Source organism: Delphinus delphis, chromosome 17 (genome assembly GCF_949987515.2).
Source record: "Delphinus delphis chromosome 17, mDelDel1.2, whole genome shotgun sequence".
NCBI classification, from domain to species: Eukaryota; Metazoa; Chordata; class Mammalia; order Artiodactyla; family Delphinidae; genus Delphinus; species Delphinus delphis.
Genome location: NC_082699.1, coordinates 38988002 through 39005733, shown reverse-complemented (window position 1 = coordinate 39005733; position 17732 = coordinate 38988002). Strand labels below are relative to the sequence as shown.

The window sequence follows — 17732 nt, the reverse complement described above, 5'->3', positions numbered from 1 at the left end:
GGAGAACTGGCTCCAAGACCAGGCCCAGCCATGCCAGGGAGCCTGGTACAGAGATGCTGCCGAACGCGACGCTGATTGAATTCCCTGATTGAGGAGCCTCTGCATCCCGGTCCAGAGCGGGAGCGCCGGCAACATTTAGCACAATCTGCTTGGATTCTTAATTAGGTTGTTTTTCAAGACCTTTTCAAGGTCTTGTCCCCTTTCCTCAACTTCCTCTGGCCCCTTCTCTCTGGGTCCCTGTCAGAGAAGGGAAACAGAGCAGTGTGGGGTTCCCCTCCATCCCTCTTCCAGGGAGAAAGGAGAAGGAGCAGAAGAGGCTGTTTTCCTTGCAGAAGATGCGGCTAACACAAGCCGTGACCGCTCAAGGTGGCTGCAGCCCCATCCGAAGGGCTAAGTCTCCACGCGCGCCCGGCGGATCCCTGTTTTGTTTTCTGGCGAAACTGGGTTTCCAATTCAAACCTGCCCCTTCCTCCATCCTTTATCCGGACAGCTAGCAAGTGTTTTCCTGGGAAGCGCGATTATGTGGCACTTAGTGTATTTTCTCACCTTCCTGTGTCCACCTGGTCAAAATAAAATAAAACAAAACAAAATAAAGGAGCCCGGGATTGAACTGTCGTTATTTTTTAAAAGGGGAGAGTGGGGTCACATGATGGCGAGTAACTGATTCGGTGAAGTGGCTGCAAGTCCGGGTTTGCTGCACAGCCGGCCCCTCCCGGCGGGGGCGCTGACGTCACGGAAAAGCCCCGGCGCGGGTCGGCCGGGCCGGTATAAACCGCGGGGCCGCGGCGGCTGCGGGCGGCGGGCTCCGGCGGAGGCACAGACGGCGGCAACGCGCGAGCACCCTTGCGCTCGGCGGCCCCAGCATCACAGCGCTCACCGACCCTCGGACGCCCAAGTAAGCCAGGCGGCCCGCGGGGGCCCTCCCGACTCTGGAGAGGGGTGGGGGGCTGGTTGGGGAAGGGATGGGCGTTCCCAGCCCGCAGAACTTTCTAAGTTGAGAAAAGAGCCTTCGGAACGTGCTGTCCGCACTGTGGTTTTCCAGGTCGGGGGCAAAGTTTAAGGTGCAAAGGATGCCATCTGTCATCAGCAGGTTCCTTGCTTCAGTTCAGGAAGAGGGCCACCTCCTCCTACAGGCTGTGGTCAGAGGGCAGCCGTCAGGCTCTGGTTGTTTGAATTCAAGTCGGCCAACGGGGGCGCTGCTCGTGAGATTAAAAAACCCGGCTGATCATCGCGGTCAGGGTCGTGCTTAGGGTCATCGACGGGTTGGGGTGTGGAGAGTGGGGGTGAGCGTGGGAAGGGGAGTGTCTGCGCATTTCTCGCTCTCCCGAGTGGATCTTGCTGATTCAAATAAGAAGGCTTCTACTTTATCTCAAGGAGCCTGGGAGTACAGACCTCCGTGCAAGGGGGACCTCCGTGCAACTTTCCCTGGGGAAAGGGAAAGTTGTAGCGAAGTTGTTGAATGTCTTTGGGCAGAGTCTTTGACCTGATGTGCTTCAGAAAGGTGGAAATCTGAGTTGAATTAAAGAACTCTTGAAGCGGACATGGTTTAATAAGAGTGAAGCATTTTCTCTGTGAATTTGACAGGTCTGAACCTGAGCGGGTCGTTTCCCTGCCAGAAAGACAAGGCATGGGGCTGGGATGTTTTAAATGTGATATCCGTGGACAGGAGGGCAGAGCTGAGGCATAAACCTCAAACAAATTCTTCCCCCCCGCCCCCCCAAATAATAGCTAATTCAGGCAGCTGGGGAGCATCCGGGCAACTTTACTAAACATGGAAGTTCCAATAATCTCTTGTCCAGTCCAGCCAGGGGGAGTGATGTCATTGTCACGTGTTTCCCACTGAGGCCCACTGGGTGCTGGTGCAATTAAGAGCCATGTTTAGACAAGAGCAGCTAATCTGGCCAGCTGGTCCCCAGCTGCATTAACTTGTTGCTTTTCAAGCCATGTCTGGAGGCTGTTGGTTCCTTCTGGCTGCCTCTGTGCCAGCTCTGAGTGGGGAATCCCCAGGCTTCCTTGACGATGGAGGAAGCCCCAGGGCAGTGGGGGATATTAATGGCATTTTTTCCTCTTTGCAAGTGACAATCTGCCTGAGGAGCTGGTAACAGAGTGTGTGTGTGTGTGTGTGTGTGTGTGTGTGTGTGTGTGTGTGTGTTCGGTTGAAAGCCTGTTGACGGCTTCATTGGTGTTCCTTGTGTTAGGGTTACTTGGGTCTCACCTCATGTAATAGAACATCACTGATGACTGTGTTTAAGCCCCCTGAGCTCTCAGTCATGCTTTCTAATGCTAACACCTTGGCTGCTTTGCTCTCTAGGACCCAACGATGACTCTGAATAATGTCACCATGCGCCAGGGCACTGTGGGCATGCAGCCGCAGCAGCAGCGCTGGAGCATCCCAGCCGATGGCAGGCATCTGATGGTCCAGAAAGAGCCCCACCAGTACAGCCAGCGCAACCGTCACTCTGCTACCCCCGAGGACCACTGCCGCCGGAGCTGGTCCTCCGACTCCACGGACTCAGTCATCTCCTCCGAGTCGGGGAACACCTACTACCGGGTGGTTCTCATAGGGGAGCAGGGGGTGGGCAAGTCCACTCTGGCCAGCATCTTTGCAGGCGTGCATGACAGCATGGACAGTGACTGCGAAATGCTGGGAGGTAGGTGGACCAGCCCCAGCGGGCTTCTGTGGTCAGCAGTGGTCCAGGAGAAAGAGCGAGTAGGTGGGTCATTTATCTGCAGAGCTGGGAACTGCGGTTATGCATTCTTGGCTCTGGCTCGGGAGCTGAGTCCCCACAGAAGCACTGGCATAAGCCCCTGGGACAAGAAAATGAAAATGCTCGTAGATAGAACCTGGGCCAGAAAGGGAATTTCTTAGATTCCAGCTCTAAAGGGACTGGGGAGACAGATTATAGAGGGCAGAGCCAGAGGGTCAGGATCCCACCTCTGGCTTTTGCCATTTCTGACCTGGACCTTTCGAGAACTGAGTGTAGACACAGCCTTTTTCCATGGTGACACCTAAAACCAAACCGATTTGAAAAACTGTTAGGATGAATTCATTAGTTTTTTTATCGCAATATTAGAGGCTTTTGAGGGTATAAAATCATTTAAAATCTGTATTTTAAATAGCACATTTAAAAAAAATAGTGAAATACAACGATGATACATATATTTGTATAGAGTCTTACAGTTTTTCGAGACAACTTTCCCTGTACCATCTCATTTAAAATATTTATTATTTAAGCCTTGATTTCCAAAACTAATTTGAGGTGACACAGTCTCAAAAATTCACATATTCCTCAAATACGTGTAAAGCATAGCACTACATTCTGGGAAGTAAGATGAGGATCCTAATAGTCGATGGTTTTCATACAGCGTCTTTCAGCCACGGCTCCTGTCTTAGACAATGCCAGGGTCGCTGTGTGTCCCTGTTTGCAGCTGCAGAAATGAAGGAAGAGCCTTCCAGTTCTCGGCTGAGCGTAGAGACAGACCATGTCTGTCTCTACGCTCAGTTGCAACTCACAGCTGAATCACAGACTTCCGGAGCAGGAAGATGTCTTAGCGATGACTCGGTTCTGCCCTCTACTTCATGCATAGAAATCCTACTCCTTCCTCACTACTGTCAGCCCATTTCTACTAAATGTTTATTCTTCCATTGTCCGGGAGTTCACTGCTTCATGAGGCAGCTCCGAACTGGCTTTAAATGATGACTCACTGATGGAACATTGATTTCTCTCCTCGCTCCTGAAATCTCAGGGACGATAGCTAAACCATATTTCAAGGGAGAAAGAGGGTCAGTATCTCTTTGGATGTAAAAGCCTGTGGGTGAGCGTCACTATAGGAGAAAGGGAGGAGGAACTACCGTCTAGAATGCGCATTTGCAGTGGGACATGCACTGTTTTGGGAGCCTTATATTTGCTACTGTTTATTTTGGTCCTGACATTATTCCTGTACTCATATGGGTAAACTGAGTCTTAGGGACTTTCCTAGAATCACCCACGGGGACAGCTGGAATTAGAACTCAGGATTTTATAATGTTAGTTTGGTGGTGTTCTCCTTCTGTCATTGATAGGGAACTTGCTATGTGCCAGGCACTGTGCTAAGTACTTCCCACAAGTATTTTGATAATACTTAAACGAAAATTGAACCAATTTGGTATTAATACCCCTATTTTACAGGTGAAGAAATGGAAGCTTATGAAGTCAAGTGACTTTTCCAGGTTGAAAATGCTAGTCCATGGTCTGGACAGGATTCAAAACTAGTTGTGGTTGAACCTAAATCCTGTGTTCTTTTGCTGTACTCGGCAGCCCCTGGATTTAGCATCCAAATGTTGTTACATACTGTAGCACGTTGGGCTGGGTACCGACCACATGCCTGGCTGCATGCTAGGCTCTGGGGTACCCAGTGATGAACGAGGTGCACCATACATACCCTCTTAGGAAGGAGCTAAGTGTCAGTGGCTATAATTCAGAGCAGGATAAAATTATATGAATACCTTAAGAAGTAACAATAAAGTGCTTTGGAGACTGATATAAAGGAGAGACCAACCAAGAGTTTTTATTTGTTTCTTTAGGAGGGAGGAATTGAAACAGTTAGTGGATAACAGACTTTCAAAAATGTTTGTCTATTAGAGTGCAGTGGTATCTATCCAGAGGGCAGTATCCCCATAGGCATAGAGTATTAAGAAGATTGACCCATCCCTGAAACTTGAGAAGGCAGGCTTCGGTATCTGGGAAGCTTCTTTGTTTAATAGGGAGCGGGGGCAGTTGGTAGAATCCTTTCCTTATCTCCTCAAAGAGGGAAACTTGGGCAACAAGAAGCTTCTCAGCTGACTCATCCTACCTAATGTGTCCTATTTGAGTAACTAAATTTATACTGTCTAGGGTTACAGCCCTTACGTATAGGTGGCTATTGGAATCACTAGTTGGCTTTTATGTTTCCCAAGGAGAGGGTTTTCCACGGCATTTCACTGCATTGTTCTTTTTTCAGCGTTAACCATAAGAAAAAAACTACACAATACTCTCATCATCATTTCTCCAAATAAAGATGGATGTTGTTAAGATTATATTGCAATAATCTTATGACTCTCTGTGCACGCTTAATGCCGTTCATTCATTCATCCATCCATCCATTCATCCCTAAACAGTTACTGAACCTATACCGTGGAGCTTGATGGGACACTCCGAGGACATACAAAGAGTCACGGGGCTTCTTCCTTAAAGATGCTTACAGTATATGCAGTAGAGATCAGCTATAAATCGATAGGATGTGATAAGTGTCTTCAAAGAGGTACAAGGGCAGTGCTGTGGGAATTCAGAGGAGAAAATAAATATTACTTCTGGCTGTGAAAATCAGAAAAGGGTTCATGGAAGTGGTGGTCTCTGAGCTGGACCCTAAGGACCACTAGGTTTTGGAAGCCCTGAGGTAGGTGGAAGGCATTGCACGTGTGCACAGGGAGTACAGGAGAGAGCACCGGACTCGTAGCCTGATGATGTGAGTTTGGACCCCAGTTTTGACACTGACTTAGCTAGGTGCCCTGGAGACAAGAAACTTACCCTCCTTAAGCGTCCTTATTAGTAAAATAGAGACAATAACTATTCAAAGTGTATTAAGAGGATAACAGGTGCCTGGCACATAGTAAGTACCGAGTGAACGAACATTAGTGAGAGCTGATTCTGAATCTGTTGGTTCCTTTCCTTGGGCTTATCTTCCACAACTGGACCTTTCATTGCTTGAAGTCCTCATCCACTTTGGTCCCTCTTGGCTGGGTCCCCGTGATATGTGCAGAGGAGACGTGAGCCACTAGAGGATAGGGCAGTATTCCTAAGCAGGAGTTCCTTTAGGGTTCGTTGGGATCCTCTGCGCTCTGAAAGCTGAAAGCAGTTGAGAGTTTTTTTTTTGTTTGTTTGTTTGTTTTTTTGCGGTACGCGGGCCTCTCACCGCTGTGGCCCCTCCTGCCGCGGAGCACAGGCTCCGGACGCGCAGGCGCAGCGGCGACGGCTCACGGGCCCAGCCGCTCAGCGGCATGCGGGACCCTCCCGGACCGGGGCACGAACCCGCGTCCCCTGCATCGGCAGGCGGACTCTCAACCACTGCGCCACCAGGGAAGCCCCAGTTGAGAGTTTTGAGGGGAGAGGGATGCCGGAGCCTCAGAACTTTCGAGGGGCTGCCTTAGCCGGTTCTAGCGGGTAAGAGAACTCTTGGGCAGGTTCACACACAGCGCTTGAGCCAGTCTCGAGCAGGATGGTCCTCCAGGCACAGTGGGGGTCAGATGCAGAGAGACAAATCGGGGTGCGCTAGTCCAGGGAAGATGGCTGCAGACAACAAACTCCATCCCACACCTCAGGATGTTCTCTCTTGCTACGCAGGGTGTGAGTACACACCCCTGGCTTTCATGGAGAGGACTGGAAGAATGAGGACTCCCCAGACCAGGTTACTGAAAAGCCTTATAAGCCAATAGGCCTTAACCCTTTCTCCATACACCTTCACCCAGAGCAAATTTCAAAGGACTCTTCCAGAATTTTATATTCTTTTATTTCCCCTCTTCTCACCCAGTTAACCCTTGAAAAGGCTGAAAGGTGGGGACTAAGAGAGGAAGAGAAAATAGAGCTTTGGTTGCAAGCAGGTCCTCTCCTGGTCGCAGAAGGCTCTCAAGCAGGATGCTTTGAGTGAGAAATCCTTGGGGCATGTGGCCAGAGGTGATACATAAGCCCAGGTGCAGGGCATATGCACAAAGCAGGGCGGAGGTGTATTGCTTTAGGCTTTTGGGTTTCCGGCACAATGACTTTCAGGCAGAGGTAAGTCCAGTCAGAATGATCCTGTCAGGAACTTTCCAGAACAGAAAAGCAGTTTGGCCTTATTTTTGCAGCTGGAATCTTTAGTCCACTTTTTCTCTAGATTTCTTCTGGTACCTCGTAAACCAAGAGAAAGTTTGAGTTTGCTTTTCCCCTTAGCTATTGGAATACAGTATGTTTCTTTCTGAACTACTAAGGATTGAAATGAATCTCTTGTGCCTACTGTTGCGTGGTGAGTGATGAGCTGAGGGCAGAGAAAGTGCTTTTTTGAGTTTTCTGAGTGCAGGGAGGTCTTTCAGAGAAAAGAGAAAAACTTTGAGGTGGTAAGGGGCAGTCAGCTCCCCCGCCCCCTACCCCCATCTGTGCTGCTCAAACTTTGATGATTGTATAAAGTTGCCTGCTGAGGTCATGAGGACCTCTAGTAAGCCAAATTAGGCATTCCACTGCGATCCCATTCATGATTCATATTGTGGATGGCAGACATGATGGGAATAATAGATTTAAAACCCCCCAGTGGGAAACTGTTAACATCATTTAGAAGAATGACACCTAAAGAGATGGGAAAACTGACAGAAAGAGCCATTCCTGGCTAATTTTATTCTCATTTGTCCATATTTTCTTTTCTTTCCCTCTCCTGATTCTAATTCTTAGAGGAAGAAACATTGAACCAGGAGCATTGCTTTTTATAAACCCCTCACTATTATGAAACAGGAAGTGCCCTGGTTCCTACAATGCAGGGCTCTTAAGCTAGGATTTACCTATGGTAGGGAATGGCAAGTATGGCAGGAGCCAACTTCCTCCATCTGAAGAAGTGATGATAACAGCTAACACTTATTGCATTCCTACTTTGTGCCCAGGCTTAATATATGTAACTGTCACAGCCCTGAGGTGTGGATACTGTTATCAATCCCATTTCACATATGAAGAAACTGAGGCTCAGAGAACTTAAGTAAGCAGTCCTGAGCCAAACAGTTAATAAGAGATGGCACCCAGATTTGAATTCAGGTTTGCTTGTGCTCACAAGCCACAATGCTATATTTATCATTTATTCATTCATTTGATAAGTATTTACTGAGCACCTGCAACCTACCAGGCGCTGTCCTGGGTGCTGGGGGAAATAGCAGTAAGTGGCATAGATGCAAGTCTCTGCCTTAACATTCTGGAAGGCGAGAGGGACAGAAAATAATAAAATAAGTTAAATGGATTCATGTTAGGTGGCAGTCAGCACAATGAAGAAAAATGAAACAAGGAAGGGAGTAAGGATTATTGGTAGCAGAGAGGCGATGAAATTCTAAATAGATGGTCAGGGAACACATCCCTCAGAAGGAGATGAGGGAACAAGTGTTTCGATATTTGAGAGAACAGATTCCAGGCAAAAGGAACAGCAAGAAAAATGGCAAAAAATCATTATGAAGATCATAATTCTCAAATGATAAAATTCAAAACAGGAAACCTCATTGTGAAAATAGAGTGGGTATGGGTTCAATTGTGTGGGATTGGTGGGAATCTCTCTTGCAAAAATCCCGGTTAACTCAGTTAATCCCCCCTCTCCCCACTCCCCCTGATTTTTCTGGGATGGAGCTGCTCTGGCCCTTTGTACTGCATTCACCCTTCGCTTGCATTCCATCTGGGCTCAAGTGCAGGGGGAAGGTTTCCATTACTAAGCAGAGCTGGAGACTGCACTTCTGTTCTACTTAAGATGGAAAAACAAGGCTGTTTATTCCTAGGGAACTGTATTTTTTTTTTTTAACGAAGAAAACTTCGCCAAAGCAGGGCTAGTTTCAAGATTTTTTTCTTGCACATCTCAAAAGAGGAGAAATGTCTCTGAGCTGAAAGCTCCTGAGATGGCCAGTGCATGTTCAGTAATCACCCCACTGAAAGGTGCGGTGGGTTTCCATGGAAGGCTTATGAGCTGGGTTTACAGTTCTGCTGGGCAGTTAGGGTTTCTCACAGCACCGTCCGTGGACTGTGAGTCAAAAGCAGTAATATGAGTTTATTCTCCTGAATGCCTTTACTACATAAAAGGTATAGAAGTGATGAAAACAAATGCCTTTCATTTCAAGCATTTAGGTATACACGTTCAGAAGATGTAGGTGTTCTCCTTATTACTAAGCAGAATACTGGAGGAATATACGTAGAATGTTGTTGAAGGTGATTAAAAAAATAATTTGCCTGTGTGAATATTTACACAGTTTACTCTGTATATTTACATAATTAATTGCATATTTAGTAAGTTTATTTTCTGGCATAATTTTCTACACCCTTTTACAGAAAAGTGTTGCCTATTTGCCTGCCTCCAGGATCACTGTTCTTTCTTTTCCAGAAGATACATATGAGCGAACACTGATTGTTGATGGGGAAAGTGCAACAATTATACTCCTGGACATGTGGGAAAATAAGGTATGCAGAGCCTGTAGCTCTCTGTAAATTCATTTCAGGGCCTGCCTTCCAACAGGCTGTTTGGGGCAAGGGTGACATTGCCCTTTTTGATGTTGCAGATGAGGTGGACTCATTTTCTTGATTAAAAGCATTTACTTCTGAAGAATGAAACTGTTCTAAGGAACAAGTCGTTCATAAATGAGCTCTGAATAACAAGCAAGTCGCAGTGATTTGCCTTTAGTTCTATTCAAGATACAAAAAAGTGTGTTTGTTTTAGGGAAAGCGCCAGTAAGTATGGATGATAATTTTAAACTACATAAAAACATATTATATGAAGCTGACACTCCCACTACTAGTTTTCAACATTTGTTTTTTAAAGGTTTGGGGTTTCTGAACCCATTTGCTAGACCTTCTGTTTATTAAGAACCCTCCTATGCTAACAAAAGGATTCTTCATTTTGTCACTTACGGGCAAAAGAGTTTTATGGAAGCCAGGAAGGACTCATTTTTGGTAGTTTAAATAAAATTGGAAATATTGTTTGGCAGACTCTTTGTATAATTTATCAACTCAAGCTGTAGGAGGAATCATAAAGTAAAACTTTTTGGCATCAGTGCTGTCTGAGCTAGGAGTCTTTACAGCCACAGACATCTTGTAGGCATGGAAGACTGATGCCTTTTGGAGAGTTGGAATAAGTTTTCTTCCTTTCTCATATCAGCAAGGGTACTTTAGGATAAACACATTGTCTCTTTCAAACTAACACCTCATTTACCCGGCAAGTCTGAGCTCATGGGAGATCTCATTTTATCAGGGGGAGAATGAGTGGCTCCAAGACCACTGCATGCAAGTCGGGGATGCCTACCTGATTGTCTACTCCATCACGGACCGAGCCAGCTTTGAGAAGGCATCTGAGCTTCGAATCCAGCTCCGCAGGGCCCGGCAGACAGAGGACATTCCTATTATTCTGGTTGGCAATAAAAGTGACCTGGTGCGGTGCCGGGAAGTGTCTGTATCAGGTGAGAGGAGTGGTGCCAATACCATAGAAACTGTCTCTGGGTCACCTGCATTTTCCTTCCAACAGTTGTTCTTTCCTTCCTCTTTCATGAAGCTGGAACCAGGGACTTATTAAAATGCCACATGGAGTTTATGTATACTCTCTAAGGTGCCCCTGTTCCCAGCAGATCATCTGTTCTACCAGCAGGATTCCAATCTCCCTATCCCCAAGGCTTTCCCTGGAATTCCTTTAGGGAAGAGGTCATGCTCAGGGGTTTACTGGCAGTCCCCAGCCTTTGCTCGTTGTCCTTTCTACTCTCCAGGGAGATCTCAAGAGTCCTGGGAAGTGAAAATACCATCTTCAAGCAAGAAGGACGGGAACTTTGATTTAGGGGCACTGTGAGAGTCTCACTGAGATTAAGAATTCCACTCTGGTTGCCTCTGGTTCCTGTAGACCCGAGAAACACCCTCCCAGCCCTTACCTTTGGTTCCTAAGTTTCAGTTAAGGCATCAGTCGATGGTGTCACGTATCCTTCGTCGTACTTGGTTCAGGGATAATTCCTGTTTGTTGAGTTGGCACCCAAGTGCCTTTGGGGGCCCTTAAAATTTTATTGGCCTAATATAGATTTGGTACGATGGTAAAAAAATAAAATACTGCATTGCCAGGCTCCACCCAGGAGAAAAGAACCCTGTTGAATACTTAATAGACCCAACCAGCTTGGGAATGTCTTACTCTTAGGAAATGACCGTCTACAGTAGTCATTTTTTCCAAACCAAAACTTGGACACCTGGTCATTGCACACAATAGAACATTCGAAAATGAGACTTTCAGAAAAGCTTGTTTGGATAGATTGCCGTAATTGTATTGTACTGTGTGAAATTCTCCAATTTTTTTTCAAAATATCTCATCAAAGCTTAAAAATTTTTTTTTCAGAGAGGAAAGTCAAATAGTCAGATTCTTATTTTCAATTCAGGAAACTGACTGAGGAGAAAGAGTAAAGAACATGAACTTGAGAGTGAAGCAGGCCTGGATTCACACCTGTCACTTACAGGCTATGTGAACTGCCTCAAGTTTTTAAAGGACCACCTCTCTCCCCTCCAGTCTCATCACCTATCTGAAAGGGATAATGTATTCTTAAAGATTGTTGTAAACATTAAAAAAATGTTTATAAAGTATTCAACCCAGTTCCTTATGGGAATCAATTTAGGCTATGGCTTTGACTAATTAATATTCCGATATTTGACGAAATTGGAGTTTCACACAGTGAATTTGGTGGGCCAGATCTAAAGCCCACCTCTCCTGTTTCCAGGAACCTTCGTGTGAGAGTCTTTCCTTCTGTTTAAGCCCTGGGAGGACATGTGTCCCAGTGGCCTCTTGTATCCATCGCATATATAACTGACTTAGAGTTCCCTAGAGGACCATTTAAAATTAGGACTCATCCAGCTTGGCTTTCTGTGTGTAGGGTCATATTCTGCAGCCCCCCTGACTTTCTTCTCCCCTCCTTTCCTCACCAGAAGGGAGAGCGTGTGCTGTGGTGTTCGACTGCAAGTTCATCGAGACCTCTGCAGCTGTCCAGCACAACGTCAAGGAGCTGTTTGAAGGCATTGTGAGGCAGGTCCGCCTCCGGCGGGACAGCAAGGAGAAAAATGAGCGGCGGCTGGCCTACCAGAAGAGGAGGGAGAGCATCCCCAGGAAAGCCAGGCGCTTCTGGGGCAAGATCGTGGCCAAAAACAACAAGAACATGGCCTTCAAGCTCAAGTCCAAATCCTGCCATGACCTCTCTGTGCTCTAGGCACCCGGAGTCATCCAATGTCCCCCAGTGGACATCACTGAAGGCCATTGGGACCCGTAATCTATATTAGATTGGATTCTTAAGTATTGTTAGATGTGGCTTCCCCCGTTATTAGCTGGGAACTAACGTGCTAGGCTGATGGGCAGCAAAATGCATGAGAAATGAAAGAGCTTTGTGAAGACTCAGTATTTATTTACAGGAAAAGCCTGACCTTTGCTGCTTGAACACCCAAGACTCATTAGGGGACATGGTTGGTGTTCACATGTGTTTCCTCTCTCCTTTGGCTAGTAGAGAATTGAAGCCTACAAAATAATGCCTAGACAAGAATTTTTCATTATTAAAATTTTGCCTGGTGTTCTGTTATGTGAATTTGAGGCCGATCAGTGGGTCATAGACAAATATAGGAAAGCCATCGAAGGAATTTTTCAAAGGAGGGAGAACTTCTTTCTCTGTACCTTATATTTGTGGAGCTAGGGTTGCGGAACTGGGTTCATCACGATCTTCACTGTTATTGCTCCATGAAGCTGTGAAAAGAAACGATGGACTTGCTGGAAACTAAAGCTTAGTAAACAATTTTTGTTCAGTGCCCACAGTCAGGGATCCAGAAGTGTATAGGATTGGGAACTGCTACGTGTACCACTAATGGGTTCAAAAATTATATCTTTACTACCGTTGTCTTATAATTTTTTATTTAAAGGAAAATTATTTTAATCAAATTCTATTTAGTCAAACCACATTTTATGTTGCATTATTTTTAAAATCATAGGGCCATCATAAAAAGATATTTTTAAAATCTAAATTATTGAGAACCTGGAGTGCAAAATACCAAATTTTTAAATATAATCGAAGGTCTGCAGTTTTATAAAACACAAAACATAAATACTTCCAGCATTTTGGGTTGACCCTTTTATGCCACAGCTCTGCTCTATTTATTATTATTTTGCAAAATAACAACCATTTTAACATTTGATAAAGCATATTTATGAACATGTTTCTTAATAAGAAAAATGCCCATTTTATTACCATTTTCTATCTTTTTCAGAATATTCAAGTTTTTACCTATATGTCTTATAATAAAATAAATAAAATCTTTGAAAAAAAAGACATTCCGAAATGTTTTTCCTCCCGACTCAAGATGATTACGATCATTTTGATGTAGCTTCTAGAGCAAGCACATTATAAAGAAACTTACCTATTATTTTATTTCTTCTCTTCATTGGCAAGAGCCCAGTCATCATCTGTTTTAAAGAGTATCCCTGACATCTCTCCTTTGACATGTGATTCACAATAATGCAAAGTGATTTTCGGCTGATACAGTTAGCAAGTATTTGAGGTCATGTAAATGCCAAGTTATAGTAAAAGCAAGATTGACCTTTACTTTGGTCTGGCAAATTCCTGACTCAACAGATGGGCTTTGCTTTGCTCCCCAAAGGCTCATGGTCCTAAGCTTGAGTAAAGCATTAGAGGAAATTATAAAGGATTAGGGAGGAGCAAAAGGAAACTGGTGATTTTCAGCCTGAGCTCTAGCCAGGCAAGGCTTTTAACCAAATTCTCCTCCCTGACATTTTTACAACTGGACATTAACACGTGGCTGCTTTCCAGTGGTGCTGTGTAGCCCTTCTGCTTCAAGGGTAGGACTTCCTGCTGTTCCCCATTCACACCTGTGCCCCCCCCCCCACCAGCACGCGCTCTCAACTCCCTATCTTTCTGAGTTTGTAATCAGACATACACTAGTAGTGACAATCAAGGGATCTTGCATATTGCCCAAAGCGACGCAGTTTTACAAGGTGTCTCTGCTCTATTTTGTTGGCCCTTTCTCCTCCTTTTTCCAAGTTGGGAGCAAAGGTTCCCAGCTCTGCACTTTGCATCTTTGAATTGGTCGAGGAACCAGTACAGGGAGGTGATAAGAGTAAAGCTTCAGGTTATACGGGCCTGGGATGAATCCTGGCTGGGCCATTTGACATGTGTGTCTTTGGAGTAGTTAAAGTTTAAAGCTTCTTGACTATTAGTTTCTCATCTGCAAATGGGGTTGCTAATAATACCTACCTTGGAAGGTTGTGAGATGGATGTCTTTCAGTCTGCCATACCATAAAGAGCTCGAGAGACGGCAGTTTTCATTGTCACATATCTTCCATTCTGCATCAGTTAGTTAGTTTTATATGTCTGGAAACTCAAAATCAGGGGCCACTATGTCTTTTCCTTTTCATTTCTTTACTCTCTGCAATACAGTGCTTTGCATATATTGAAGCTTCTTATAGTGTTTCTTCTTGAATGGTTCCTCTCAGTGGCCCCACGAGGTTGACAGGACATTTTATAGCAAACAAGTCCAGGGGGATACTAGTTCAGATGTGAAATGTCTGGGCTAGGACTGGGGTCCAGATGGAACTCATTTGCATCTGCTAGTATCCAAAACCATTTCCTATACACACAGCTCTTTTCATCCTCATGGACCATCCCCACACACACCACACACACACCACTCTACACAGCACACACATATAACATACACATACAGCAAACACAGTACACATATATCCCACAGCTTTTCAATCTGGTTTCATCACTGTGGATGTGTGACCAGGAGGAACTTGCTTATCCTCTCAGCCTCAGTTTTCCCATCTGTGATGTGGGGATGACAATATCACCTACTTCACAGTGTTGTGGTGAGAATAACGTGAGACCGACAAAAGTTCTCGCCCCAAGAGAATTCCCACGACTTCTCCAGCGCAGCATCCTCGCCTTCACACCTCCTTTAGATTTTACTGGGCACCCAGGCACCATCAGGTGCCGGGAATATAGTGCTGACTAAGACATTGTCCTGGTCCTCAGAGTAAAGTTGACTGTCCCATAAAGCCAAAGAAGGTGGCATTAGAGATAGGAAGAAAATGAACTGTGGGAGGATTATACCTCGAAGGCGCTAGATTTGCTGCCATTAGATAAAATTCAAATGAAAGAAAATATTATTAAAATGATTGGATTCAGTGTGGAAAAGTAAATTGGGCTATTTTTTTTTTTTTTTTTTTTGCGCTATGCAGGCCTCTCACTGCTGTGGCCTCTCCCGTTGCGGAGCACAGGCTCCGGACGCGCAGGCTCAGCGGCCATGGCTCACGGGCCCAGCCGCTCCGCGGCATGTGGGATCTTCTCAGACTGGGGCACGAACCCGCGTCCCCTGCATCGGCAGGCGGACCCTCAACCACTGCGCCACCAGGAAAGCCCAAATTGGGCTATTTTTAAAAATTCCATTTTGGGAAATGAATTAGGAGCACTGGAGAAAAGTTGGATTTTAAGCATCCTACATTTTCGCTCAGTACATGAACTACTCAATACAGGGAACAAGGCAAATAAAATCACTTGGCAAAATCCATGCAGTGCCTGCTTGTGCAAAGGTGCTGTGGAGAATACATGGTGGGAGAAGGCAGTCTCGCCTTTAAGAAGCTTATGATATAGTTATGACATATTGGTGGGAGGGGGGCATGGTGTGAATGAGGACAACTGCACAAATAACTAGAATATGACATAGAAGATAAGAAGGGGCCATGGAGGCATGTGAAGTAAGGTGGTTGGAGCTTAGACGGGAAAAAGAATTCCTTTCTTGGCTGGTGCAATCCTGGAATGCTTCTTGGAGGAAGTGGCATTGAGCTTCATCTTGAAGACTACACAAGATTTCCACAGGTAAGATTGGTTAAAAGAAAGAAAAACGGAGAAGTTGGCCTATGTAAAGAAAATAACATAAGCAAGGGCAGAGAGGCAGGAAAGAGAAAAATCTGTTGAGAAAAATAAAAGAAGTCCAATTTGACCAGGAGCTTCCTGGAAGGTGGTTATGTAAATGGTTAAATATGTGAGGCTTGGAATTTTCACATTCTTACTTGTTAGGTGTAGTGGGTTGAATTGTGCTCCCCCAAAATGCATGTCTACCTCAAAATGTGACCTTATTTGGAAGAGTCTTTGTAGGTGTACTTAGTTAAGGATCTTGAGATGAAATCATTCTGGATTTGTGGTGGGCCCTACATCCAATGAGTGATGCCTTTATAAGAGAAAAGAGAGGGAGACAGATTTGGACACAGAAGAGACACGTAGGGATGAAGGCCACATGAAGATGAAAGCAGGGATTGGAGTGACGCAATTGCAAGCAACACCAAGCAATGTCTGGCACAACCAGAAGCTGCAGAGGGAAGGAAGGATTGTCCCCTAAAGCATTCTGAGGAATTATGGCTCTGCTGACATCATGATTTTAGATTTTTAGCCTCCAGAACTGCAAGAGAATACATTTCAAGTTTATGGTAACATCAGTAACCCTAGGAAATGAAATACACTGGGTTATTTAGGGCAACTTAGCCTCTATAAGCCTCAATTTCTTCACCTGAAAAACAAGGATAATACCCATCTCAAAGGATTATCACGAGGATTAAATGTAAAGCGCGAGAGTGACTAACCAGGAAGATAAGAGGGGAGCAGTCATAGACTACGTCAATTTTTCAGGCTGAGAAGTTTGGACTTGGTTCAGAAGGCAATGCAGTTTTTGAATATTGACAAATAGGGTGTGACAGATGAGTGGCGCCGCTTCAGTACATGCCCCAGGAAAGCTGACCTGGCAGGAACCAAGAGGCACAAGACCATCCCCTCCCCGCAAGGAGACCGTGAGGAAGCCTCAGGAACACCTGGCCTAGCGTACCGAGTACTGTGCCCTGGGCAGAGGGAAGGAAGCCGTCCAGCAGGAGAAGCATTGATGTGTCCCTTGGATTTATGAGTACACATATCTGGCAGGGTTCAAAGTTTTGTACAAGGAGTGCTCCCAACGTGATCAGGCCTGATACCTAAATAGCCAGACAGCAATGCAAATGAGAGAGAGAGAAAGATAGAAGAACGGGGTGGGCCCAGGTGTCAGCTGAGGCCCTGGGTTACAAGATTATACCGGAGTAAGGGGGAGGATTCTGACTTTGTGACTGCCTAGGAAACAGCCACAGTACAAGAGACCCGAGACCATCAGTAATGGTCCAGTTTAACTCCTGAAGCTCTGAGGAAGTAAATATTATACACCTGCTTGCCCTGTCATGTGACTAGGGAGAAGGATGGAAACCAAGGGCTTGAGGAGTGCCGTTGCACACGCACGTGACTCTGCATGAGTGTGCGTGTGTGTGCGTGTACGTGTGCCGGTGCGTAAGTGTATGTGTGTGTGTTGAGGGGCAGAGGTGGGAAGGAGAGGGCTCACAGCTAAGAGAGTAGAGTATGCAAGTAGAATAATTTCAAAAGTCAACTAGAGGGCTTCCCTGGTGGCGCAGTGGTTGAGAGTCCGCCTGCCGATGCAGGGGACGCGGGTGCGTGCCCTGGTCCGGGAAGATCCCACATGCCGCGGAGCGGCTGGGCCTGTGAGCCATGGCCGCTGAGCCTGAGCGTCCGGAGCCTGTGCTCCGCAACGGGAGAGGCCACAACAGTGAGAGGCCCGTGTACCGAAAAAAACAAACAAAAAAAGTCAACTAGACTCTCATCTTGCTCCACTTTCCAGTATATTCCCCAAAATGCTGCTGCTGTCAGTGGTCTGTCTTACTTCAGCATCTATCAAGGAAACTGAGTATTTATGAGGTGTGTGCCCTTTCAGAAACTCAAGATGATTTGTAACTTAAGTTTGCTGAGATCGTGGTCAAATAAGTGGAGACAAAAGTGAACCTGCATCTTTTGTGGGGCTGGTGTTTTTAACCACTTGCTCCGAAGTAGAGAAGCGACCTCTTCCTGTCAGGCTTTCGGAAACATGGAAATTCAGGCGGCCTGAGATGTACTCGATCTAGCA

General features: G+C 45.7%; 1 protein-coding gene across 2 annotated transcripts; it reads left to right on the top strand.

Moving 5' to 3' along the window:
* The first annotated feature begins 788 nt into the window (after positions 1 to 788).
* On the top strand, positions 789 to 13051 carry GEM (GTP binding protein overexpressed in skeletal muscle). 2 transcript variants are annotated; one of them, XM_059994903.1, is made up of 5 exons: positions 789 to 895; positions 2312 to 2651; positions 9109 to 9185; positions 9973 to 10177; positions 11670 to 13051. In XM_059994903.1, exons 2-5 carry the CDS (start codon positions 2321 to 2323, stop codon positions 11945 to 11947), a joined length of 891 nt encoding a protein of 296 aa, XP_059850886.1. In that variant the 5' UTR covers positions 789 to 895; positions 2312 to 2320; the 3' UTR covers positions 11948 to 13051. The 2 variants fall into 2 exon arrangements, with proteins under 2 accessions (XP_059850886.1, XP_059850885.1); XM_059994902.1 differs by having other exon boundaries at positions 2312 to 2714.
* The last annotated feature ends 4681 nt before the right edge of the window (positions 13052 to 17732 follow it).

Coding starts and splice junctions, on each gene's coding strand:
- GEM (XM_059994902.1), top strand. CDS start 2,321: ATGACTCTGAATAATGTCACCATGCGCCAGGGCACTGTGGGCATGCAG. Junction 2,715..9,108: donor CCAGGAGAAAGAGCGAGTAG/GTGGGTCATTTA, acceptor TTTCTTTTCCAG/AAGATACATATGAGCGAACA. Junction 10,178..11,669: donor CCGGGAAGTGTCTGTATCAG/GTGAGAGGAGTG, acceptor TTTCCTCACCAG/AAGGGAGAGCGTGTGCTGTG.